Source organism: Podarcis filfolensis, assembly GCF_964270895.1.
Source record: "Podarcis filfolensis genome assembly, chromosome: 15".
NCBI classification, from domain to species: domain Eukaryota; kingdom Metazoa; phylum Chordata; class Lepidosauria; order Squamata; family Lacertidae; genus Podarcis; species Podarcis filfolensis.
This window is the reverse complement of record NC_139618.1, coordinates 18,022,750-18,049,468: the sequence shown is the minus strand read 5'-3', so window position 1 is coordinate 18,049,468 and position 26,719 is coordinate 18,022,750. Positions and strand designations below refer to the sequence as shown.

The 26,719-nt window shown below is 48.8% G+C and overlaps 1 protein-coding gene across 1 annotated transcript in view; it reads left to right on the top strand.

The window, feature by feature from the left end:
* Positions 1–1,061: 1,061 nt before the first annotated feature.
* SNX19 (sorting nexin 19) overlaps positions 1,062–26,719 on the top strand; it is a 36,609-nt gene continuing 10,951 nt past the window's right edge. Inside the window, exons 1-8 of the mRNA XM_083588419.1 lie at positions 1,062–3,536; positions 4,318–4,456; positions 5,439–5,539; positions 7,044–7,163; positions 7,626–7,756; positions 10,760–10,856; positions 11,667–11,862; positions 14,510–14,639. Of these exons, the coding sequence (XP_083444545.1) occupies positions 1,905–3,536; positions 4,318–4,456; positions 5,439–5,539; positions 7,044–7,163; positions 7,626–7,756; positions 10,760–10,856; positions 11,667–11,862; positions 14,510–14,639 (2,546 nt within the window). The 5' untranslated portion in view covers positions 1,062–1,904. The remainder of the gene's footprint in view (positions 3,537–4,317; positions 4,457–5,438; positions 5,540–7,043; positions 7,164–7,625; positions 7,757–10,759; positions 10,857–11,666; positions 11,863–14,509; positions 14,640–26,719) is intronic.

The window sequence follows — 26,719 nt, the reverse complement described above, 5'->3', positions numbered from 1 at the left end:
ATCAGCAAACAAAATATTATGACCAATGTCCTGAGCCCATTTAATCATGACCGATTTAACCGTTTCATCTTGTGTATTCCATTTCAGCAGCAAATTGTACATTTTGGACAAATTCTTAGTACTGGGTTCTAACAGTTCTATCTCCAATTTTGATTTTTCCACCTGGAAGCCAATTTTACTGTCCAGTTTAAACGCTTCATTTATTTGATGGTAGTGGAACCAGTCTCTCACCTTCCCTTTCAATTTCTCAAAACTCTGCAATCTCAATTTGTCCCCTTCCTTTTCCAAAATTTCCCAGTATCTTGGCCACTTGGACTCCATATTTAACTTTTTAACTGCCTTAGCTTCCATTGGCGACAGCCACCTTGGAGTTTTATTTTCCAGCAAGTCTTTATATCTGACCCAGACATTTAATAGTGCTTTTCTGACAATATGATTTTTGAAACTTTTATGTGCTTTAACCTTGTCATACCACAAATATGCATGCCACCCAAAAATGTTATTAAAACCTTCCAAATCCAAAATGTCTGTGTTTTCAAGAAGTAGCCATTCTTTCAGCCAGCAGAAAGCTGCCGCTTCATAGTAAAGTTTAAAGTCTGGCAGGGCAAACCCCCCTCTTTCCTTTGAATCCGTTAATATCTTAAATTTAATTCTGGGCTTTTTGCCCTGCCAGACAAATTTAGATGTGTCTTTTTGCCACCTCTTGAAACAATCCATTTTATCAATTATTTGCAATGCTTGGAACAAAAACAACATTCTTGGCAATACATTCATCTTTATAGCTGCAATACGGCCTAACAAGGAAAGCTTTAAGTTGGACCAAATCTCCAAATCTTTTTTCATTTGCAGGCTCTTTCTTGACATCTTACCGATAAGAAATCAAATGCATATTATATATATACAATTTTACAACACTCTCTCTCTCTCTCTCTCTCTCTCTCTCTCACACACACACACACACACACACACACGTGTATTTGAATGAAAAATGTGTATGGTTTGGAGCGGACCTTCCCAGCGTCGGGCGTCGGTCGCCAGATGGCACTGCTGCCGCCTCCGCCGTGGCTCTGCCGCTCCGCCTCGCTGTCCGGACGCCTCTTTAGCAGCGAGACCCAGGAAGCGCCCGGAAGCCCGGCCGGGACTCGGAGCCTTCCTGCGCCGCCCTGCCTGCGCCGCCTTGACCCGGGCGGGCCGGCGCGGCGAGAAGCAGGGCGCGCGCTTTGGGGAGCCCCCGGGACTGACCTGCCGCGCGCCAGGGACAGGCTCTGCGCGCTGCAAAGCGAAGCGGGAGAGGCGGCGTTGAACGTCTAGCTGCGCAGGAAGGCAGTCTCGTCGGTCTTCGCGAAAACCAGCAGCCCTCCCATCGCCACCTTCCCCGGGGTTGCTTCAAGGGGGGAAGAAGTTCGGGGAGTTCTTTCTACGAGAGACGTTTGCTACCTCGCAAATACCGAGCGCGGGAGAGGACGCTTTGCATTTGCAGCTTGCGTGCTTCTTCTTCTTGTCCTTTGTCTTTGCCTTGCAACTTTCCCCCGTGCTCCGCTTGGCTTGTCAGCCTTTCCAGGCAGCTTAAATAAGGCTTTGCCCTGAAGCCAGATGGTACTTGCAGGCTCCCTGCTGCTTTAAATCTATTAGCGAATATAACAATAATAATAATCGAAAGAAATGCTTCTTTAAATCCAGCTTGGGTGAGCTTTCTTTGATATAGCAATGCTTTATTCACTGGAAAGAAGTGGCTGAACTAATAAGGGTTTGCTCTGGCAATCGCAGCATCCACGCTGCTGTAAATATGTGAGCACTAATGTTGAAAATAATAAACATGCCTATTTAAATCCAAGCCTTCGCTAGCCAAGAGAGAGCCATGCTATTTTATTAAATAGGAAGAAGTTGGGTGGGTGAGACAGAAAATGCTAAGGATCCGGGATCCGGGTGCTGGCTTGGGCGACATGACGGGCAGCCGGAAGCTGCTAGCCGTGGGGGCCGTGCTGGGATGGCTGCTGGTCGTCCACTTGCTGGTCAACGTCTGGTTGCTTTGCATCCTCTCGGGGCTGCTGGCGGTGCTGGGTGGCTGGCTGGGCTCCCAGGCGGTGATTGGGACCAGCAGCAGAGTCCACCTGGAGAGGTTCCTCCTCCTAGAGAGCAGCCCTCCAAACCCCGATGCGGAGCAGCAGCTGGACAAGGAGATCGAGGGCATGATAGGGAAAATCGTTCGGGATTTCGTGTCCTCCTGGTATCGGTCGGTGAGCAGCGAGCGGGGCTTCGAGGACGAGGTGAAAAAGGCCATGATGGGCCTGGCTGTGGAGCTCAAGAGGCGGATGGCCTTGATAGACAAACAGGCTCTGACCCAGAAGCTGCTCCTGCTTGGAGGTTGCCACCTTCAGACTTACAAGAAAGTCCGGGAGAAAGCGGAGATGGGGCAGAGCTCTGGAGACCCTGCCCAGAGGGCCGATCACCTATGGCGAGCGTACTCAGAACTGTCAGAGCCCCACGTGGCCGTCCAGAGCCCCGCCAGCGAGGTGGATTACGCTCGGCGCATCGTGGACTTGCTCCTGCGCGTTCTGGTGCCTGAGCCGCACCTGGAGACCAGGACTGGCCGCTTTGTGGTGGTGGAGCTGGTGACTTGCAACGTGCTGCTGCCCATGATCAACAAGATGGCGGACCCTGACTGGCTCAACCTGCTGCTGATTGGAATTTTCTCCAAGATCAAAGCCGCTGGAGGGAATGAGAAGCCGGAGACGGCGCCAGCCCTTTCTCCAAGCCAGCCTGCGGTACCCAGTTCATTGCCGCTGGCCTTTCTGTCGGAAGCCGCCCCGGAGAACAGGGCAGTTTCCCCGAGTGAGCCGTCGATCGGAGACACGCTTGACGGCTTGGAGTGGAGGGAGCCTTTCAGCAGAGAGCTGAGTGCTGGCTTGGATAGTAGGAGAGTTAGCACCTCTTCCGTGCCCTGCCTCCAGCCTGATACCCTGGAGTCCTTCTTCCCCTGCGAAGACCTGGAAGTTGAGTCTCCCGTGTCCGAAGTAGGAAAGGACTCTGCAGGGCTCATGGCCCGGGAGGAATTCCTTGTGGAGTCCCTCGCCGCCCTGGAGGGACCTGAGAGCTTGTTTCAAGAGGATGGCCTGGGCACCAAGGGCAGGTACTCAGATTATGCTGCCGGGTCCAGCTCTGAAATGAGGCCCCGAATCCCCTCCTTGAGCCCCTGCCCCGACATCCAGATCGAGGCTGCCGAGGAAAAGGAGGAGACCTTGGCTTCGCTGACGGCTCTTTTGGAGGACTCGGAGAAGACCTTCCTCAGGCGGCCGTCCTACCTGGACAAGGAGCTGGTGGCTTCCGAAAGCCTGGCCCACAGCCCTCAAGACCTTGCCCAGCTGCCGGGGCTGCTGTCTTCGTCCCCCACTGCCCCCTTGGGCACCTTCAGCTTTGAGCCGCTCAGCAGCCCCGATGGGCCTGTCATCATCCAAAACCTGCGCATAACAGGCACCATCACTACCCGAGAGCACAGCGGGACAGGATTCCACCCCTACACCTTGTATACTGTGAAGGTAACTGAGTTGCTCGTCTCTTCGTGGTATCGTAAAATCCTAAGAGTTGGAAGGGAACCACGAGGGTCCTCTAGTCCAACCCCCTGCAATGCAGGAATCTTTGGGCCAACATGGGGGTGTGAAACCCACAACCTTGAGTTTAAGAGTCTCATGGTGTACTGACTGAGCTGTCCCACAGAGCTAGTAAGCAGAATATGTTGCACCTGCATGTCGGTTGCAAGCATTTTTCTAATGTTTTTGTAAGTCTTGAAAGGTCTATTCTCTAGAGCAGGCCTTGGGTTCCCTGATGTTGTTGGGCTCATAGCTCCCATTGTCCATGCCGCCTGGGAACAGTGGAGGCCGTAGTCCAAGAACATATGGGGAACCAAGATTGGAGAGCTCTGAAAGAGGAAAAGTTGCTTTATCCAGGGACATTGGTAGGCCTATTCCTACCTCTTTTTTCTCAATGGTGACACAGACCATTCATAACTGAGCGGGGCAGTGGGGTGGGGTAAGTGAAGACAAGCTGCAGTAATTATAGCGTTCTTCGCTGCTCCTCTAAGGAGCAATTTGGGGTCTAGCTTACATATCTGAGTTTCTAACACTGATGGGGAGTTGGGGGGGGGGGGAATACAGATTGGGTTGTCTGGATCCAGCTCGCCACCCCTGCTTTCCTTCTGGACCCTCATGTCTCCTGTGTTTTCATGTAGAAAGTATCCAGTGGCATGAAAATTCTTCCACCTAGTCTCTGGCTACATGTGGTTTCCTTTGATGACGTGTGGTCTTCTCTTTCCCCCCACAGTATGAGACGACTTTGGACAGTGAAAATGCCAGCGGCCTCCAGCAGGTAGCTTACCACACCGTGAACCGGAGATATCGAGAGTTCTTGAACCTGCAAACGAGGCTGGAGGAGAAGCCAGACCTGCGGAAGTTCATTAAAAGTTAGTGCTGAGTCTTGCTTTCTGCAGAAGCTCTTTCATAGGGTGGCCCTAGGCAAGTCTCCTATTTAATTTCAATTGAGTGCATATAACATTGTGGCCTTCACCTGTGCCTCCATGGACAGCTATGAGTCCAAAATGACTCCCAAGCTCCTAATGAAGACCCACCAACCTTTTCTTCTGGTCACTGAAACATTTTAATTTCTGCTTTGTGCTTTAGGATCAGCAGGGATTGGTACACCACTCCTGTACCAATCTGGTACTCAAAGGCATGCGCAAAGTGTTATTGCTGACCGTCCTTTTACTTAGGAAACTGTCCTATGCTGAGTCCAATAATCTTTAGCAATTCTCTTCTCCTGGAGACTCTCCAGAGCCTGATTCTGTGTATCTTCCAGAAGGCAGTATAACACCTAAAAATAATAATCAAGCTGTCTCATGGTAACAAGGGATAAAGTAGTACAATTAGCATCATGTTATCCACCCAAGGTGTTGAAATGTGGCAGGATGCAAGTTCAAATGGAGAAAATAAATTCTGCACTTCTGCAAAATCTCATGTCACGGACTGAGAGTGATGGATAATGTTAATTAACCACCAAAGATGGAATTTGAACTCTCGCCCGCAAAACTCACACATACCAGTTGCCTGCCACACCTCTCTTCCTCTCCTCACTGTTCCCCCCGCCCAAAGAAAATAACCAGCTTCTTTATTTATCTTTACTATTAGTAATCAGAGCTGTAAGGCCTTTGCTTGATAAAACTTATTTTGATATCGGTTTTTTTTTTCCTGGCTATTCCTCTGTTGTGTTTGAGTTACGTTCTTTAAAATCTTCAGTTGCGTTTTTGTTGTTGTAAATTCCTTTTCCTTGGACAAGCGGCACATAAATATTTACATAAATAAATAAATGCAACAAATAAGCTAATAGGATTAATAATGCATTGCAATAAGGTGTTTTTTCCCCCTTCTTTGTTTTTTTCTAACCTCCAGATATTAAAGGCCCAAAGAAGATCTTTCCCGACCTTCCTTTTGGTAACATGGACACGGATAAAGTAGAAGCCAGGAAAAGCCTCTTGGAGTCATTCTTGAAGGTGAAGGCTCTTCTCTCCTCTCCTGCCACGTAATTTCTCTTAGCAGGTTTATTTTATTTTTTAAATAAACCTTGCCGAAGAGACTTGGTAGGGTCACGGTTCAGCCATTTTAAACCAGGGGTCAGCAACCTTTTTCAGCATGTGGTGGGCCGGACTATATTTTGAAGAAAAAAATGAACGAATTCCTGTGCCCCACAAATAACCCAGAGATGCATTTTAAATAAAAGCACACATTCTACTCATGTAAAACACACTGATTCCTGGACCGTCCGCGGGCCAGATTGAGAAGGCAATTAGGCCATATCCGGCCCACTGGCCTTAGGTTGCCTACCCCTGTTTTAAACAGTGGGGTTTCCAGACAGTTGCTTGGTTCCCACAACATGGTAAGGCAAACCATGGTTTACTGGGGGCCACTCAGAGGGGAACCAAGGTTTGCTCTTCCCCACATCTCATGGTTAGTGAGGAGAGTACTTAGCCACAAGCCTGTATCTGATCCAAACCTTGGCTTAGCTCAGTGTGGCACAGCAGCAAAACTACTAAGGAGGAGCAAAGTGGCCATGATCTCCCTGGGAGCTTGTTCTAAACTATGGTTTGGCTTACTGTATTGTGCAAACCAGATCATTAAACCAAGGGTGGGGGGGTGGAGTGAGCCCTGCCGCTGTAGTAAGGCTAGGAGAGACCTATGACTGCGGCTGCTTTCACATGGCAGTTTATTCAATTTCCCCAACATTTCCCAAACTTTCCGCATTATATTATATCCACACGGCATAAAACCCACTTACAAAAACCTAATGGAACATAGCGCACGTTAATGGCTCATTTCCATGTTGTCGGATTCCAGAAAAAAAATCTGTTCACAGCCCCCTTAGCCTGGAAAACCATGGCAAAGTGTCAGAGTTTGGGGTTGTACACCAGCGTGCAGTTATTTCCTGTTGTTTTCATGGGGTCATCATGGTGGAAAAACAAGCAGGCATTTGTGGAAAGGGTGAGGGGGGGCAGTGACGTGGTCTGTTGGCATTCGCCGTTGTGTTGCACCACTCCCACTGGTGTAAATGAAATTTAGCACAGTGTGCCAGTATATTGGTGAAAAAGCCACAATTCCAAGATGCCACAGGTCCTGCAGTGGCCTGTTTTCAAACAGAGGTTGGATGGCCACCTGCCAGGGATTCTTCAGCCATTATTTCTGCATTTGCAGGGGGTTGCAATAGATGACCCTTGGGGTTCCCTTCCATCTCTACAATTCTATGGAAAGAGCATTAGGAAATGGGACAGAAGCCACTATCATTACAGTCAGGAAAGCTAGTGCAATATTCCCACATGTAAACCAGGTAGTGCAGGGTTGAGGCACCACTGGCTGTTTTACATTAAATTTACAGTAGACCAGTGTTTAGGGACCTTCTACTTGTTTCCAGTGCGTGTTGTGGCTGTGGCTAACCCTGGTTAAAGTCTGCCCAAGCGTGCTCCTAAACTGACCGCGAGAGCATTCTTCTTCTTCTTCTTCCAGCAACTGTGTGCTATTCCTGAGATTGCCAACAGCGAGGAAATGCAAGAATTCCTGGCCCTGAACACAGACGCCAGGATCGCCTTCGTCAAAAAGCCCTTTGTGGTCTCCAGGATTGACAAGGTAAGGGTGCTCAGAGCACAAATGCAAAACACTTAAAAGAGCAATAAATCCCGTTCAAATAACCCAAGATCAGCTCCATACATTTAAACCAGGGGTCAGCAAACTTTTTCAGCTGGGGGCTGGTCCACGGTCCCTCAGACCTTGTGGGGGGCCGGACTATATTTTGAAAAAAAATATGAACGAATTCCTATGCCCCACAAATAATCCAGAGATGCATTTTAAATAAAAGGACACCTTCTACTGATGTAAAAACATGCTGATTCCTGGACCATCCGTGGGCCAGATTTAGAAGGCGATTGGGCTGGATCCGGCCCCTGGGCCTTAATTTGCCTACCCATGATTTAAACCATTCGGTGTGAAAATGGGGAGAGCAGAACTTTGTCCCTGGCAATGTCAAAAGGTCTCCTGCAATCCCTATTTTAGCTGAATGCCCCTCTCCTCTTTTCCCCATCCTTCTTGCAGATTGTGATGAACGCCATTGTGGACACTTTGAAAACGGCCTTCCCCCGGTCTGAGCCGCAGAGCCCGACGGAAGAGCTCAGTGAGGCAGAGGTGGACGGGAAGCCCCAGAACGAAGGGAAGAAGGCTAGCAAGTAAGGGTGCCGCCGGGGGCCAATCCTCCCATTAGCTTTGAACATTGACCTTCTTTCTGAGTGGATAGTCCTTTAGTTGCTCCTTTAGATGTCACTAGATAAGCACGACCAAGAGAGTTTGTGTGAGAAAACCGCTAAGCATTTCAAGTTCATCGCTAGTTTTAACACTTCAGACTACAGAGGTATGGGGTGGAATTGCCTGCATGGGAACTCAAGGAGAAGGCAGGCCCCAGAGATGAGAGGATGCACCCAGAATTTCTGGCCTGGTTCACACATACTGAGCTAAACCATGATTTAGGGTGGGATTGCAGCCAGTTTGCTCCTCTGCAGCCTTTGTGCTGCTTTGCCACCCTGAGGGAAACTGTAGCTTGGCTTAGCATGCCGTCTGAACCTGGACTTGCGGCTTAGTTCCACAAGGTGCCAAAAAGAGTACAGTCATACGTTGGGTTACAGACGCTTCAGGTTGCGTTTTTTCGGGTTACAGACACGCCGAAACCCGGAAGTACCGGAATGGGTTACTTCCGGGTTTCGGCGGTTGCGCATGTGCAGAAGCGCTAAATTGCGCTATGCGCAGAAGTGCCAAATCGCAACCTGCGCATGCGCAGACACGCCGCTGCAGGTTGCGAATGCTGTGGGTTGCGAATGTGCATCCCGCATGGATCATGCTCGCAACCCAAGTGTACACTGTCCAAAGCTGGGAAAGTGCTCACTAGGCTTTGGGAAGAAGGCTGGAGGACTCTGGGACCCTTTTACAGGCCTCACACTTCCTTCCCAAATCTTAGCACCTCCTTATCCAGCTTTAGGAAGACAGTGGGAGGGCTGGCGGGGGGGGGGCATCAAAATGTTGCCCAAGGCCACTAGAAAGACACTGAGGGCCGCATATAGCCCTTGGGCCATGCATTGGACCACCCTGCATCCAGGAATGTCTTTAGCGCTTGACTTGGCTGAATGATTAAACTGGCACTCGTTGAGTGCAGAAACCAAGCTGTGCAAGGTTATATTTTTGGCCGCACAAAAGGATCCTATCCTGAGTTTTCCACCGAGCGCCACATGTTGTTCGGAGGCAACCAGTCATGAAAGCCAGCGGACACTCGGCTCCTTTATCTGGAGGAGTAGCTGGTTAGTTGGCAGTCAGTGTTTGCCGTTACTGAACACGTGCAGGTCGATTGAGGCCGTCTCTGAGTCTTTGCTGGAATTAGGCGTGTTGTCATCCCTGTGCTGGTATCTGTAGCATTTTTTTCTTCTTCCCGGAAAGAGATTTCGCTTCAGGAAAGCAATCCAACGGGGAGAATTGCAGTCTTCCAAAACTAGAGAAATCTTGGCAGGAAAGGACATTCCTTAGCAATCAACAGACTTCTTGCTTTCTCTAGGAAGCCAGTAGACCCCTTCCAAATAAATGGTGTCTCCCGACAGCCATAGACTTTTGACAGAGGATTTTGCAGTTATCAGATGTGTGTCTGGGTGTTTGGGAATCCTGCTTTTAAATTGCCCTTCCAAAAGCTGTGCAGTGTGTACTATTCAGTGTCCTTCAGAAGGAGCCCCCAGCTGTATATCTGCTGTATTTTGAATGAAGCTCTGGACACCCCCATACCAGAAAGCATATTTCGCAGATGGAAACAGGTGCAGAAAATGCAAAATGAATATATCAGGGGTCTGAAACTGCTTCCTTGCAGATTGCAGTGTTAGCTAGGCTGGTTCTGGGTCCACACAAAAGCCTTATGTTTGAAGGCAGCACCTGTTTGAAAATCTTTCCAGTTTAAAGATAACCCTGAAAACAGAGAGTTTTCAAGAATGGTTATGATAGTGTGCTGAGTTCCGTTTTCTATCTTTTAAACTATTGTAAGTCACCTTGGGGCTATTTTGGGGTCTGCTAAATTAAATCTATCATAGTTGGGAATTTGCTCATCGAGTGCTAGTACCTGAACAGCAGATTGAGCAAGCAGGTTGTGGGTCATGCAAAACACTATTTTGAATAATGATTTTTATAAGGTAGGGTAGGGGGCACTGGGAATGAGTTTACGGAACCAAAGGGCCCTGGAAAAACCACTGATTTAAATTATAGTAAAGATTTGAGCTACGTTTTCCTTTGTACATATCAATCAGTGTCCTATTGCTTGTTTGTTTTGGTGACCACCCTACATGATGCCACAATTGGGAATAGACCCTATTTTTCTGGCCTTTGGTCACTACCCCCGGCTTGTTCCTGTTGCTGCCTTGTGCAGGTGCCTCGGTAACATTTCGTTAGCAGGATTTTTCTATGATTCTTGAAGGTTCAACTCAATAGTAATGAGGTGTGTGTACCTTTTCTCTAAAGCACATCAATGTAAGTGCACACATATGACTGCTCAATTTGCTAATCTTGCGGTTGTGTCCTTATAAAACGCATAAAAATCCTTAGGCACTGTACACAGATTTTTTTTAAGAAAACCAAATCAGTCTTTGTTTTTGGACTTACAATCTAGGAGACATAATAAAATCACAGAATTGTAGAGTTTGAAGGGATGCCAAGGATCATCTAGTCCACCCCCATCCAGTGCAGGAATACGCAGCTGTCCCATAGGGGGTAGAACCCGCAACCTTGGCATTATCAGCACTATGCTCTAACCAGCTAAACTATCCAGGCCGTACTAGAGCTTGGGATTGCCCAATGAAATTAATTGCTAGGAGATTCAGGACAGGTAAAGCATTCCTTCACTCAGGGCATGTGGAAATATTTGTGTGAGAGTGAATGTTGTTGGTCACTGGGTTAAACGACTTGAAAAGGGGACTAGGTGCATTGGAATATATTTTATGCTAGTCATTCTTTTTTAAAGCTTTATTATTATTTTTGCGCCTCTTGCCTTTATGACGTTATGTAAAATAACTTTGGGTATAGTGGAGTTCACCCATTCAGCTACCAATAGTTAAGTCAAGGAACCTGCCTGTGTGAGCAGCCTTGAGCTCTTTGGAGGAAAAACGGGTTATAACAGGTAAATAACAATTCTGGGGTTTTCTCTTTCGCAGGCCTAGGCTGAGATTTGCATCCAGCAAAATTGCTCCGGTCCTGAACGTGCCTGGAGCGCAGGAGAAGATTGCATATTCTTTCAAGGAAGGCACCGCTGTGAGTGTGCACACATGCCTGAGAAAATCTGAATCATAGAAGGGTAGAGTTTAGAAGGGCCCCTGGGGATCATCCAATACAACCCCTTGCAATGCAGGAATACGCAGTTGTCCCTTACGCAGATCGAACCTGCAACCTTGGCCTTATCAGCACCATGCTGTAACCAACTGAGCTATCCATGAATCCGGGCTCCCCGCAGGAGCCACCCCACTGAGTTGCTTCAACAGGCAGCCCAGGACTGAGTTGTCTCCATTGTTCTTCATTTAATTTATTCTTATTTATTTAATTTCAATGTTTGGTAATAATATTTATTGAGTTTTTCATTTTAATAATCCAATAATAACCACATTAAAACATTCCAAATTACAATAAAAAAACCCAAATATATTGCCAAATTATATATCTTTCGGTGACTTCCCATGCTCTGAATTTTGCGGACTGCTAATCATCTAATATCACATTGCATTTCTTAATTAGTCAATTAACCATTCCTATGTTAATCCTTCACTTAATTTTCATTTATGTTTACAACCACTGGTCTGTTCAAACTTTTGTCTTCATAGTTCTGTGTGAAATATTTCCCCCTGTTGCTATCCACATTCCAGCAATTTCATTTTCGATTTCTATCCTGCCCTGACTCTCAAAGGAGCCCCGTTGTTATGATTTGCTACATCTCTATCCTGCCTTCCCCCTAAGGAGCTCCAAGTGGGACATGTGGTTCACTCCTTCCTGCGTTTATCCTCACATCAACCCTGAGAGGTAGGCAGAGAGGCAGCGACTGTGGCAGTGACCTGCTCCTTCTTCTCTCAGGTCTCAGAGTTCCTGTCTCTGGCAAGGATGGAGTCCTTCATCCAGAAGCAGGAGAAGCTGATGGAGGCCGTGTTTGACGAGAGCCCAGAGGGCGAGGGAGATAGAGATCCTAATGCCTTTAGACGTGCATCCAGTTTGGACATCGGGAAGCCCATGAAGGCACCACAGCAGCCAGCAGAGGGCAGCAGCAATCCTGGTAAAAATTCTAACCTGTGCGCTGTTCCTGTTTCACCTCTTACTGTTGTTAACCGGTTACCCCAATCCCCGCCAAGCCATGCATGGCACTCTAGGTATCTTGACCCTCTGCCAAGGTCTGTGCTCCTTTGCAGAATTGAAGACACAGCAAAGACTGTTGTAGCTTTAAGAAATATGATTTATTCACCTATTTACATCTTCAGGCTGCATGGAGGGTGTTCAAATCTTGCAGCATGGTCGTCTCAAGCAGGGCTTGTTCCCCACGGCAGTGCAGCTGGACTGGGAGTCCAAGGCATCACAAACACCCTGCCTTCAGCCAGCCTGCCCAAGATGGATCTCAGTCTTTTTTCCTCTCCCCTCTTCTTCCCAGCACAACTTGCTAAAGAATCTCTTTTCCTGTTACTTCACATCCAGTTACCCTGGTAACCTTCTGTCTGCCCAGGCCCAAGAATTCCTCTCAGATGGGTCATCAACACCTTTCATCATTTTAATGCCTCTATTCCAGGTGAGGCCCAGGCTTGGAAAGGAAACTTAGCCAGTCTTTTTCCACTGGGCTGTAATCTTCCCTTCAATACTCCAGTTAATCAAAATCCTACCATTTATTAATTTCTAGGGTTTAGGGGATTGTCCCCTCCCCTCAACTTAGAACACTATTATTACTGAATTATTTTCCAGGCAATGTACAAATTTAAAAAAAACAAAAAACTTTAACTCTGTTAAAAACAACACAGAAAATGACAACAGATACATTTAAAAACCATGCGAAGCGGACACCCATGGCAGGGACCCATTCATCTGGCTGGGAAATCCTGTCGGAACAAAAATGTCCTCAGTTGTTTGCAGAAGCAATGGAGAGCAGGCGCCTGTTGTATATCTCAACAGGGATGCTGTTCCGCAGAACCGGGGCAGCCACATTAAAGGCCCTGCTCTCCTGAGTTAACTGTGGAGCATGTACGAATCATAAAATTGTAGAGTTGGAAGGGACGCTGTGAGTCATCTAGTCCAGCTCCCCTACAATGCAAGAATCTCAACTAAAGCACCTGGGACACGTGGCCATCCAAACTCTGCTTAAAAACCTCCGAGGAAGGAGAGTCCACAACATTCCAAGGGAGTCCGTTCCCCTGTCAAACAGGTCATCAGGGTTAGAATATTCTGGAGGGGAAGGCTCTTCTGGAGAAATGCCTGGGATGTGGTTTTCCAGAGATGTCCGGAATGTGAACCTGTTCGCTTCTGCTGACCTTTTGGAGTGGCCTAGCGGGCGGAGAAGAGGGGAGTCAAAGCGGGGTAATTGAAGCCAAAACGTAGAGATGGATCCCAGTTGGAGGCTGCTTCTCGGGAGGCCTGGCCTTCTGTACCTACAACATTCAACACTTTCCCCAAATCCCTTCCCATCCTGAAATTGTCTTATGCTGTGATGAGCAACAGAGTCATTAAAACAGGGCTGTTTGCTCTGTGGATGATGGTCTCCGCTGCTGACTCAGGATGCTACCACAAGGTGGCAGTGGACCACCATGAATTAAAGGAACAGAATGGGGAATAGGCAGCCATAGCAAATAAATGGCATAGTTTGAACGCTGACTTTAGACTGCTTGATAGCCGGTCCCTCTGTCCCTCCAAGAAATGCTGGGAGCTGCAGTCATGCTCCTCATTGGCCCTGCTCCATATCCTCCTCCTGACTGGCTGGAATGTGCCCTTGAGCTGTGATGGGGCTGCTTGCTGGAGTGGATGGATGGAGAGTGGAAATTTCTTTCATTTGCTTGGTTGCAATGGATAGATAAGCGCTGGATCTGTTGCGCCGCTCAGGTTTGCTTCTGGGTCCACCCGCTGCTGACAGGTGACTCACAATAGCCTGAGAGCTGGTGCAGAGCTGTCCTGATGGTGGCTTACTTGGAGTCAGGCCATTGGTCCATCTAGCTCAATATTGTCTACACTGGCTGGCAGCCCTCAGAAGGTTGCCCCCAAGAGGTGTACGCACACACACACAGACCTCGCCTGTGAGAAGGGGAACACAAAGATGCATATCCTTGGTTGGGGTCGATAAAAAAATGCTTCTCTACTCCTGCACTGAAGCGTAATTTAGCTTGATGAGAGCAAGTTGGTGTGAGCTGCATTCTCCCCATGGCCATAGCTGCAAGCGGTTCGGAAGCTTTCGCTTGCAGTTTCAGCTAGCCATGGTTTACTGCGTTGTCCGAATCCTGAAAGGTACTGGACATTAACTATGGTTTGTCGAAACAAGCTAGGTTCATATCAACTAGGTCAACTTATTTTGGGCATAGTTAAGTCAGGTTTGGACAACACAAAAGCTGGCCTTAACTTAAACTGGAAGTTTATGAAGTTCCCCCAGCTGAGCAGAAGTGAGGGGAAGGGAGTGTTAAAGCTGGACACTTGTTGCAGCTGATACTTGTCACAGTAAACTGTGGTTTAGCACAGGGATGGGGAACCTATGGCCCTCTAGATGTTGTTGGACTCCCAGCTCCCAACAAGTCCCACTAGCTTGGCCATTGGTTGGGGATGATGGCAGTTGTAGCACTACAGTACCTGGAGGACCACAGGTTTCCCCATCTCTAGTCTGGATGGGTGGACAAACGGCCTCACCTGGTGCAAGGCAGTTTCCTTACCTTACCTTTGTGTCACCTTGACTTTGGCAGAGTCGGAGACATTACTGGCAGATGTTGCCTTGGACCTCCTCCGCCTGGTTATGGTGGATCACTGGAGCTGGCTGTGCACGGAGAACATGCAGAAGGTCCTGCAACTGCTCTTTGGGAGCCTGGTCCAGAGGTAAGTCATGCAACTGGAGGAAGTGAATTTGAACTCGGTGCTGAGAGTGGTCAGGCCATTCAGCTCTCTGTAGGCTTTGCCTGTAGAGCAGGAGTGGGGCTGCCATCATCCCTGATGGCTGGAACTCATGGGGACTTGGAGTCCAACAACATCTGGGGGGGGCAGAAGGTTCTCCACCCCTTGCCTACATGTTTCTGCATTATATAGTAGAGTCTTCTCCACAAAGTCAGCTATTTCGACCAGGCATATAATAATAATAAATTTTATTTATAGCTCGCCCTCCCCAGCCGAAGCCGGGCTCTGTAGAGGAAAGGAGAAATAAAATGTAAGGAATAATAAAAGAGACTGATGTTTAAGAAAAACCTTTCTCGGTTGTTAAAGTTCTTGGATTATAACCAACAACGCCTTCTCCTGATGCTGAAAAGATCTGAGTTTAGAGGCCCTTGGGAGAGAATTCCATCAAAGTGAGAGACCCTACAGAGAAGGCCTTTTCCCCAGATGAAACATCCCTGCCCTAAGGTATCTGACCTAGCTAGGGATGATGGGAGTTGTAGTCCAAAAGCAGCTGGAGACCCACATTTGGGAAACACTGGTGCCGGCAGTACTGACCTGGACAGACCGATGGTCTGGCGCAGGAACATAAGCTGCATTTTCCAGTGTGCATTCACTGGATCAATCAACACAAGCTTTAGTTGATTCACCTACTGTTTGGGCCTTGGGCGCTGGACCTTCCCTGATGCTCAGCGACCCACCAGCCCTCCTCCTGCAGCAGACAGCCCCAGAGGACAACCGTCTGGGGTAGACGAAGGACAGCGTGTTAGCGGCCTGGCTTATTTGAGCTCCTTTGAGACGTAGGTTGCCAAGAACCGCAGAGGTCAAGGGGATGCTGACAGGTGCTGGAATGCCCGTTTTCTTTTTAAAGAAAATCGGGTCAGGAAGAGTGAGTCGCATCTCCTAAATGGGCTTCTTAAAAGTAGATGGACCAGGCTGGAAACTGATACCCAGAGAGAGACGAGGCACAAGGGCTTTGAGAGGAATGTCATTGCCTGCTAATACGCTGGGTAGCCTGGGGCTCAGGTCATGCGGACTTGGTATTTATTTATTTTTTAAGAGAGAAGGAGTCACACGCTAAGTTCCTGCCTCGGCTTGGAATCCCAAGGGGGGCTCAGCAGAGAAAATGTCCCTTGCGAGGCCGTATTAGGCGAGGAACTGCAAAGCCAGCAGCCTTTGGTTTCTGCAGCTGCGAAACGGGTCTGGAGCAGGGTGGTGCTTTTTCCAGCATGGTTTGGGTGCTCAACTTGGGTGCTTTTTTGCAGCATGCTTTGGGTGCCCACCAGCACCCCTGCTTTTCACCTGCAACATGGAACTTGAATGAGAGGAGGGTTGCAGAGGGAAGGGTGTGTGTGAAAAGGCAGGGATGGAATTTTGCCGCAGTTGCCACTTGTTGCTTATAGAGCGCCTCAGAATCTTCCAGGCTCTGTCCACAATAAAGTTTTGAACAGGTGAGATGCTCTGTTCACACTCTGAAGAGAAGAAGGTGGCAGGATGCTGGGAGGGGCTTTGATGCAGAGAGATGTTCAGAACAGGCTCAGGTGAGAAGGGTAGCTTGGCGGGTGTTGCGCATGAGTCAAGGCAGGAGGATTGCTGCGGCTTCTCTCAGGAACTCGCAGCAACTTGGAGACCTTTCAAACTGAGCTGTAATTTTTTTTTTAAGCCTTTGATGTTAACCTCTCTACCTGAAAGCTGCAGCTGCTGCCTCATACAACAGTACAGTCATACCTCGAGTTGAATGTCCTTCAGGTTGAGCGCTTTCGGGTTGCGCTCCGCGGCAACCCAGAAGTAATGGAGTGCATTACTTCTGGGTTTCGCCGCTCATGCATGCGCAGACGCTCAAAATTATGTCACCCGCATGCGCGGAAGTGGCAAAACGCGACCCGTGCACGCGCAGATGTGCCGTCACATCTTATGTTCTATTCAGGATGTGAACGGGGCTCCGGAACGGATCCCATTCGCATACCAAGGTACCACTGTATATAAATGAAGAAATAAGAGAACAAAAACCCACGATAGGCCCTGGCACTGAATGACAACACCCTCTTGCCCTGCAGGAAACATTTTCTATCCTACATTTTTTCCCCCTCCAAGGAACTCAAGGTGGTGTACGTGGTTCCCTATCTCATCATTTCACCCCCACGACAACCCTGTGAGGTAGGCCAAGCCGGGAAGCAGTGACTGGACCCCCCAAGTTAATTCCCAGTGAGCTTTGTGGCCGAGTGGGGGATTTGAACTCCGGTCTCCCAGGTCCTAGTCCTCATTTAACTCCCACAACAACCCTGTGAATTAGGCTAGGCTGGGAGGCAGCGACTGCCCCCCCCCCCAGGTCACAACAATGAGCATTGCAGCCGAGTGGGGGATTCGAACCCAGGTCCTAGTCTGGCACCCCAACCCACTGCACCACCACCTCTCTCGCCTCTCACTTTCGCCTTCCTTCCCATGGTTGGGAAGGGAATCTTGCCTTCTAAATTTCTCCCAGTGATTAGTTTTGTGTCGGTGGCCGAGGGGGAAGAAAACCAGATGCCCGAAAAAGGTATTGCTCAGGAAGGCAAGCAGCCCCCACCCCACCCCCCTTGCCCAAAGCGTGTGTTAGGCCGATCCAATTATGCAACGGTGGAATGAGCCTTTTTTTGGTGGCTGGACGGGGAGATGGGGGGGGGGAGGGTCGGCCAAGAGATGAGATCATCCGGAGCCAAGAAAAGATTCCCCGCTTGGGTGGTCTCTTAAACTCAGCCCGTAAACAAATCCCTTTGGGACCAATGCAGGCATTTCAGTACTACGGCTAGCAAAGCATGTTTGTGTAAGAATCTGCTGTAAAAAGAGCAGCCGAGGGGGGTGGGAGCAAAGCAAGCTTGGAATCAGAGAATTGTCGAGCGGGAAGGGACCCCAGAGGGTCATCTAGAGCAGCCCCTTGCAATGCAGGAATTGCACCTTCAGAACTCCTGTGGGGTCCCCTCCCCACATAACAGTTTGCCCCTTTTTCTTTCTTGCTGGAAGTCAGTGGCAGCTATGGATGTGCTAGCAAGACACCATTGGGGTGCATGATTGGGCTAAGCCTCCTGAATAGCTCAGTTGGTTAGAGCCTGGTGCTGATATCTCCAGGGCTGCAGGTTCTGTCCCTGTATGGGGCAGCTGCATATTCCTGCATTGCAACAGGTTGCACTTGATCAGTGTTTTCCTAACTTGGGTCTCCAGCTGTTTTTGAACTACAATTCCCATCATCCCTTACGGCTAGTCCTGTGAGCTAGGGATGATGGGAGGTGTAGCCCCAAAACAGCTGGAGACCCAAGTTTGGGGAACACTGTGGTGGCAGTTTGGAAAACACCAGAGTAGATGATCTTCAGGGTTCCTTCCAACTCTACAATCCTATGATCCTGACTGCTAAGATGCAAGCGCTCTTTTCATGGCACAGCCCCTTCATCTGCATAACCCCGCCCCTCAATCTGCATATCTTTTACCCTGGGTTCCGCGTCTGGGATGCAGTGTTGGGAATGCATGTGATGCACATGTTCCCAGTGGCAGCCAGCGTTGCATTCCCCACAAATGTTTTTGGACTCCCAATATGGGTCAGGCCCAGCCAGCATGACTATAGGAACATAAGGAGCCTGGCTGCTGGATCAGACCAGTGGCCCATTGGCCCAGCATCCTGCTCTCACAGCGGCCAACCAGATGCCCGTGGACCAGATGCCCACTGGGGTGGCAGAGTATAGCCATTGTGGCTAGTAGCCATCAATAGCCTTAACCTCCAGGCCCAGGGTTTGAATGTGCCCCCAAACCTCCCTATCTGGTCCTTGGGATTCTCCCTTGCTTGGCCCTGCTTCATGTCCTCCTTAAGTGTTTCTGCCTGCCTGGAATGTGTCCTTGGAGTCTAGTAAGGTTTCTTGCTTCTATGGATTAGAGCAATGTTTCCCTAACTTGGGTCTCCAGCTGTTGTTGGACTACAACTCCCACTTGTCTCTAGCTAGCAGGACCAGTGTCAGGGATGATGGGAACTGTAGTCCCAAAAGAGCTGGAGACCCAAGATTGGGAAACACTGGATTATAGAAGGTAGAGAGGCGTGTAGCAGTGTCTGTAAAAACGTGACTATTGTACAGAGGTAGAATTGGCACGGGACGCGGGTGGTGCTGTGGGTAAAACCTCAGTGCCTAGGACTTGCCGATCGTATGGTCGGCGGTTCGAATCCCCGCGGCAGGGTGAGCTCCCATCTTTCGGTCCCAGCTCCTGCCCACCTAGCAGTTCGAAAGCACCCCTAAGTGCAAGTAGATAAATAGCGGGAAGGTAAACGGCGTTTCCGTGTGCTGCGCTGGTGCTGGCTCGCCAGAGCAGCTTCGTCACGCTGGCCACGTGACCCGGAAGTGTCTTCGGACAGCGCTGGCTCCCGGCCTCTTAAGTGAGATGAGCACACAACCCTAGAGTCGGACACGACTGGCAAGTACGGGCAGGGGTACCTTAGAATTGGCACAGTTGCCCCAGCCACCTTTGCCTCTGGGCCCAATCCACCACCGGTAAGTGGCCCTTGGAAGATTGCCCTGAGAGGAGTGCGGCCCTCTGGTTGACAAAAGGTTCCCTCTCCCTGGTACAGAAAGTGAGAGCATTATTCTTCTCCACTATCATTTTGTAGGATATTCTTCTCTTTGCATTGGCAAAAGGACTGATAGTTTTGGGAAGGGTGGGGGGCTGAAATTCAAGGACTATGAGAGAGAGCTGCCTGCGAAGGAGGAATGAGCAACAGCGTGTCCTGGCTATTAATGGCTTTTGGTGTCATTAGGTGAGAGGATAGTGAGCAACCCAGCTATCTTGATCCCTTTCTTTGATCCAGTGAGTCAGCGGTGGGATAAAAATACGGCGCGAGACATCTGTACCCTGCCCTCAGGCTGTCCTCTTTGGCACTGGATGCTAGTGTGTCAGAGGGACAGGTAATGCTAGCCCATCGGTTGGTGCTGAGCACCGAGACAAAATGATGTTTTTGGCCCACCTGGCTTCTGCCAAAGCAGACCTGTTGGGATGCACAGAATCACAGAGTTGCAGAGGATCGTCTAGTCCAAACTCCCTGCAATGCAGGAATCTTTTTCCCAATGAGATTAAGAATCTCAGGCTCTACCTACTGAGCTGCCCCACCTTTCGTTGAGGTGTTATGTGGATTCTCATGCAGATGAATCCAGACCCATAGAATGCAGCCCTGTGGAACTCGAGGGGCAGTCCACAGAAGCCCAACTGATAAAGCAGACCGAGACATGATTTGGAGAGGGAGGAGGGATCGTGGGTGGGGATATGTGTAAGTCTGTGAGGAACACGACACCAATTGGCAGGTCTCTTTGAAGGCCAGAGATAGGGCTTTGGAGCTGAGGGCACGGCTCGGCCGCATCCCTTGGCACAATGCCTCCGCAGTCTCCTGCGAGGCGACTGCTCTTGAGAACTAGCCACTTTAAATAGGCTTCCCGGAAGAATAAACATTCCTGACAGGCTGTGGGGGAAAGGCACTAATCCCATTTTTGGAGAATCTTGCTTGTGACTATCAGTTACATTTGCGCAGTCTGGAGGAGAAGGGAGCGTAGCTCAGTGAGAGAGCATGCACCTGGCCTGCAAAAGGGAGCCAGGTCCAGCCACTGCCTTTTCCAATTAAAAAAAAAAAACACGTAGCAGGAGATGAGGAAGAGCATCTTCCAAAGACGATGGGGAGCCCTTGCCGATCAGAGCAGGCAATACTAGACCAGGTGGACAAAAGCATCACCTGGTAGAAGTCACCTTCTTAGATTCCATAGAATTGTACCCATCTTGGGTAGAAGGGAGGAAAACCCCAAGTGTATTGCTTGACTGCCAGTTTCCAAGCTTTTCTGGATGCCCATAAAACCCTGGACCAAAGATAGCAAGGCAGATGTAGAATTGTAGAGTTGGAAGTGGTCTAGCTGCATTGGAGGATTATGGACCAGATGAGCCTTGGAGATCCTTAGATTCCATGATTCTAATGCAGGGATATGCAGCTGTCCCATACAGGGATCAAACCTGCAACCTTGGCATGACCGGCCCCACGCTGTAACCATGTAACTCCACTCCAGCTTCCATCAGCCCCTGCCAACATGGTCAGGGGCGATGACAGTTGTACTTCAGCCACATCGGGAAGGCACCATATTGGCTACCCCGACTTAGGAGCTAAGAAGAACTCCATCACTAGGCAGCCAATGGGAAGCTCCCAAGCAGGAGCTGAGTGCCAGACCACTCTTCATCAGCAGCTGGTACTCAGAGGCATAGTACTATCATGGCTAGTATATGCAGATACGCATTTGTCTGATCCCCTTTGAAGGCCATCAAAGTTCGTGGCCATTACCGCATAGCCTAGCAGCAAATTCCACAGTTCTACTTGCTCCGTGAAAGAACCAGGAGCCCCATTAAACTCTGTTCCCATAGTAGGGAACAGTATATACACAAAGTATCAAATGTGGTGACAGTAATAATAATACAACAAAACAACAACACGACAAACTGGCTTATAAGTAAAAAAACAAAATTTACTAGAATAATAGCTAGAATAGAGATAGACTTGTAACCATTCAAACAACAAACATACTCAGGTGCCATGTGCAAAACAAAGCCTGGAGATACTGTAACCATGGAGTGGATAAATGTACAACTCTATCTTAACAAGTTACATGTGCAGTAAACGTTATACAGACTGGATAAATGAACCGTTCAACAAGTAGCGTAAGTCCAGTCACAGAACAGCAACCCTGTATAATGTTTACTGCACATGTAACTTGTGAAGATAGAGTTGTACAATTATCCGCTCCATGTTTACAGTATCTCCAGGCTTTGTTTTTGCACATGGCACCTGAGTATGTTTGTTGTTTGAATGGTTACAAGTCTATCTCTATTCTAGCTATTATTCTAGTAAATTTGGTTTTAGACTTATAAACCAGTTTGTGGTGTTGTTGTTTTGTTGTCATAGTAGGGAACAGCCACAAAGACTACTAGAGCCCTGGCATTGCCTTCTGTTGCAGTAGAAAGTTATGCTTTCATTGGAAGTATAATGAAAGTCCCCTGGGAACTTCTGTGTTGTTGTTGTTGTTGTTGTTGTTGTTGTTTTTCTGTTTCTCACAAATGAATTTGCTTTATTTCCATTTTTGCTGGAAATTCTTTTTTGAGACCAAGAGCCTTTAAAGATGTTCCTGAACAGGGTGGCAGCTGCATAGGTGGAGTGGGGTGTCTGGAATTTAGCCCAAATAAATATAGGTGGGGGGTGGGTGGAGAGAAATACCACCTTTCTCCTCCACAGGCTGCTCTTATGAGATCCCACCTGGGCTCTGCTTCTGCTGTTTGCAAGAGTTCCTTCGAGATAGGCTGCACCCTTTTTGCAAGTCCACCTTCCCGGTATCATTTGAGACCCACGCTCTGTGCAAGCTGTTAATCCAAAGATAAAGACAGTGCCTTTCATCACATCCTGACCGTCTGCGCTTTGGAAACCTGAGCCGGGCTCGAGTGGGGTGGCTTCTGGGACTGGGTGGGGGAGGGCTCGGAGGAGCACTGTGTGTTCTAAAGGGACTTTTAGGCACATGCACCGAGCGAGGTTGGTGTTGGGTTCCAGAGCGGGAGTTAAAATAAATGAGAAGCATCTTCAACTTGGTCACTGGCAAGTTGAGCATCACCTGGCCATGTCCTGACTCCCTTCCCAACTTCCCACCCTGTGATCCTTTGGTGTGACACGGGGCTGTATGCAGCCTTGGCACAGAATGCTGCAAAGGACTTGCCTCTGTGCCTGCCCGGCTCTGCAGCTGTGGCACACAGACCTAAAACAGGTCTGGATGCTGCAGAGCCATCCTTTCCCCCCTTCCAGCAAGGTTTTGTCTTCCTCAGCGGCCATGGTAGAAATCAGCACTTCACACCCACAGAACAGGGCTCAGTGTCCATCTCTACGATTCTACTTTGGCCAGGAGTCGTTCTCACAAAGTAGCAGGCGGGGAAGAAAATATAGTTTCGCCGCTGCAGTCAGTGCTGGAGAAGTCCCCCATCAGGCAGACTCTTTTTCCCCCCTGATCCAATTGATAGGGTTTTCTGCTCTCACACACAGCAAACTTAACAGCTTTTATGGAGGTGGCAGAGTTTATCACAAACTGGTTAATAAGAGACCACAAGAAACTAGCTTTGAAGGAGAAACAGGGGAACAGAATTGCTGGTCAAAAACCTCAAATGTCGCATATTTCCTTCACCTTTTCGCCTTTTCTCCTACCTTCATGCTGACTCTCTTTTCCCCACTCTAAGGGAGATGGGGCCTTAAGATAGAAACAGGCTCAGGCCTTGAATAATCCAAGGCCCTTACAGACCCCAAACCCATGCATTCTCTTTCCAAACAGATGAAATAGTAAGGTTTCATTTCCCCACTCTACTGCTTTGGGATGTGTCAAGGAAGTGTTGCTGTTGTACAGGCTGAAACTTACCTTTGCACCTTGGGAATCAAGAGGGTGTGATTTCCAAATCAGTGGATTCAGTATCCAGACAACTACTCATTTTGTCATTGATATTCTTATTATTTTTTACCTTCATATCCTGCCCTTTCCTCCAAGGAGCTCAAAGTGGGATTCATGGTTCTCCCCCTGCCTATTTTATCCTCAACCCTGCGAGGAAGGCTAGGCTGAGTGATGGGGACCTGATCCAAGGTCGCCCAAATGACCTTCACAGCTGAACAGGGATCTGAGCCAGGGTATCCCAGGTCCTAATCTGATGTTTTAACCCCTGCGCTGTGCTGGCTCACATTTTGGCCAATTTGAATTCTGCGTTTCACAGAAGAAAAGGATTCTGGCAAGCAGGCATGCATGTGCTTTTTATGTATTTATTGCATTTTTTATTCCACCTTTCCCTGCAGGGTTCTCTCCCCTCATTTACACACACAACAGCAACCGTGTAAGGTACGGTAGGCCAAGAGGCAGTGACCAGCCCAAGGTTACGCCCAGGGTCAAGTGTGGGATTTGAACCCTGGTGTCTCTCCCAGGCCCTACTCTTGACACTTTAACCCATTGCTTCTGAAACTTTGAGTCCCCAGCTGTTGCTGGACTACAACTCCCATCATCCCTGCCCACTGGTCCTGCTAGCTAGAGATGATGAGGGTGGTAGTCCAGCAACAGCTGGGGACCCAAGTTTCAGAAGCGCTGCTCTAACCACTACTCTGCCACTGACTGTCTTAAAGGGGAGATATGTGCCCCTTTTCCAGCTTTCACTGACATGGAAATTCCCACTTCTAGGCACAAGAGGGCACTGCTGGCTACCTTTTCCCCTTCCTCCTCCTCTTCCTCCAGCCGCTGGTTCTAGTTCAGAACAATGAGATATACCAGCGATGCAGCTCAGAGCATCAGAAGTGAGGTGCAACCGGAGACTTTAAAAAGAGGCTGCCGGCATGTTTCGCCAGCTGACTCTGGGAAGGAGCGAGAGGATGCTGCTCCCCTTCCAGTTCACGCAGTGGTTGGGCTTGGCTTAGTCTTGCTCACTTTGTATTGGAAGTGAGTCAAGCCAGCCCTGAGAGCTGCTATTACTGCTTAAGAGATGTTGCTTTGGATCCTACAGGCCTTGTAGGATACAGGAACGCCCCACTCCACTTTTCTTCTCCTTTTGCATCAATACAGGCTTGAGAAATAAGGATCAGGGCCATTTCCTCCCCAAGCAGCTGCTCTGCATAAGAATGGTGTGTTGGATTGGGCCAATGGGCCTTCTAGTCCAGCATCTTGTCCAGCTCAGGGGCCACTGAGATGGAAAACCTGCAACTTGAAATTGCCTAATCCTCTTTTTGAAGCCTTCCAAGTTGGTGGCCATCACTGCCTCCTGAGGAAGCGAGTTCCATAGGTTAACTCTGCATGGAGAAGAAGTAGACTCATAGAATTTTACAGCTGGAAGGGAATCCTGAGAGTCATCTAGTCCAGCCCCTTGTAATGCAGGAATCTCAGCTGAAGCATCCAAGACGGATGGGCCATTCAAGCTCTGCTTAAAAGCCTCCAATGAAGGGAGAGTCCATCACCTCCCAAGGGAGACCATTCCACTGCCTAACACAATTGTCAGAAAATTCTTCCTGATGTTTAGTTGCAATCTCCTTTCTTGTAACTTGAATCATCTGCCTTGAAATCTTCCAGCATTGGAAGATGCATCCAAACTGAGCTGCTTTTACTCGGCTCCTTTTCAAATCCTCGCGAAAGGTTAGTAATTGTGACTCAGTCGCACCCTTGAGTTTGGCAAGAACTGAGTCCAGCTCGTTGAATTCTGGGTCCAGCCCTATCTGCCATGCCACTCAAAGGTTCGGGAATTTTTTTTCCAATTCCAAGACTTTTCCAAAGGCAAACGCGAAAGGGAAAATGATACCAAACACTAACAGAAATAGGGTGTTTCCTCCACCCAAATACACCCACTATCTTCAAGTTGCAACCTAAAATCCCAAGACTTAGAGAGGCAGCACGTTCCCTGCAGGTGGAAAAGGTTATGCAGATTCGTGATCCTAACCATACGAACGGTTTTGATTTATGGAGCCCAATTTACTGGCTTTTAATCATTAAGTGCATTGTTAGGGGCAGCGTGCATTGTTACTTTGTCATTTTATAGGGCAATTTTATTAAGACTGCGGACACAGGCTCTGCAAGAACTTGGCAGTGGAGCAAGAACCGTTTGTTCAAGTCCACCACCAATGCTGGGACAGATGTTGTGTCCAAAATACAGAATAGCACAGCGTTGAAACTGTCAGAAGGGGGAACGAAAAGAATGAGATTAAGGGGGAATAGGGATTATAGCCACCCCACCCCACCCATTTTTGAACCCTTCCCACATATACGCTTTATGCATGCCCTCTGTGTGGTGTAGTGGTTAAGAGCGGTGGACTCGTAGTCTGGTGGACCGGGTTTGATTCCCCACTCCTCCACATGCAGCTGCTGGGTGACCTTGGGCCAGTCACACTTCTCTGAAGTCTCTCAGCCCCACTCACCTCACAGAGTGTTTGTTGTGGGGGAGGAAGGGAAAGGAGATCATGAGCTGCTTTGAGACTCCTTAAGGAGAGTGAAAGGCGGGATATCAAATCCAAAATCCAAATCCAAACTCTGCTGGTCTGCCCATAGTTGGGCCCAAGTGTGGCTTGGAGGGGAGAGATGCACTTGAATTGCAGGGGGTTGGACTAGATGCCCCCTTGGGTCCCTTCCAACTTGGTGATTTGAAGACTCTCACCCTCAAGCACAGGGACATTGTAGCTGTCAGGACTCGATCCTGCAGTACAACCTTTCCCAACTGGGTGCCCTCCAGGTATTACTGGACTCCCAGCTCCCATCAGCCCCAGCCAGCATGACAATAGTCAGGGACAATGTGAGCCGTAGTCCAAAAAGGCCATCAGGTTGGAGAAGGCTGCTGTACCTGGTCTTGAATTCGTGGGGATGGGCCGCGGCACAGTGGTAGAACATCTGCTTTGCATGCAGAAGGTCCCATGTTCAGTCTCCAGTAGCAGCTCCAGGTAGGGCTGGAAGAGACTCCCTACCTGAAACCATGGAGAGCTGTTGTCAGTCTTTGTGGACAATACTGAGCTAAATGGATCAATAGTTTGATCCATTTACTATGTTCCTGCAAGGATTTCGCCTGTGTTCCACCATATATTTAAACCCTTGTGATACCACTTTAAACAGTCATGTCTTCCCCCAGAGAATTCCGGGAACCTTAGTTTAAGGGTTCTCAGAGTTGTTAGGAGAACTCTTTCTTCTCACCCCAGAGCTACAGTTCCCACTGTGGTTTAACAGTCAATCCCTTCTCCCAGGGAACTCTGGGAATGGTAACTCTTGAGGGGGGAACAGGGGCCTCCTAACAACTTTCAGCACCCTTAAGAAACTCATTCTCCCAGGATTCTTTTGGGAAAGCCCTGACATCAAACACACACTTGTGAATGTGGCCTTACTGGTGATTCCTGCCTACTCGTTTCTCCAGCCGAGGTGCCTTTGCAGAGCTAGGATTGGCACGTCTCATTCTGCAGTCAAAGCTGCATCTAGAAGGCTCCTGGATTCTCAGTGGCCCCGGGGTCAGTG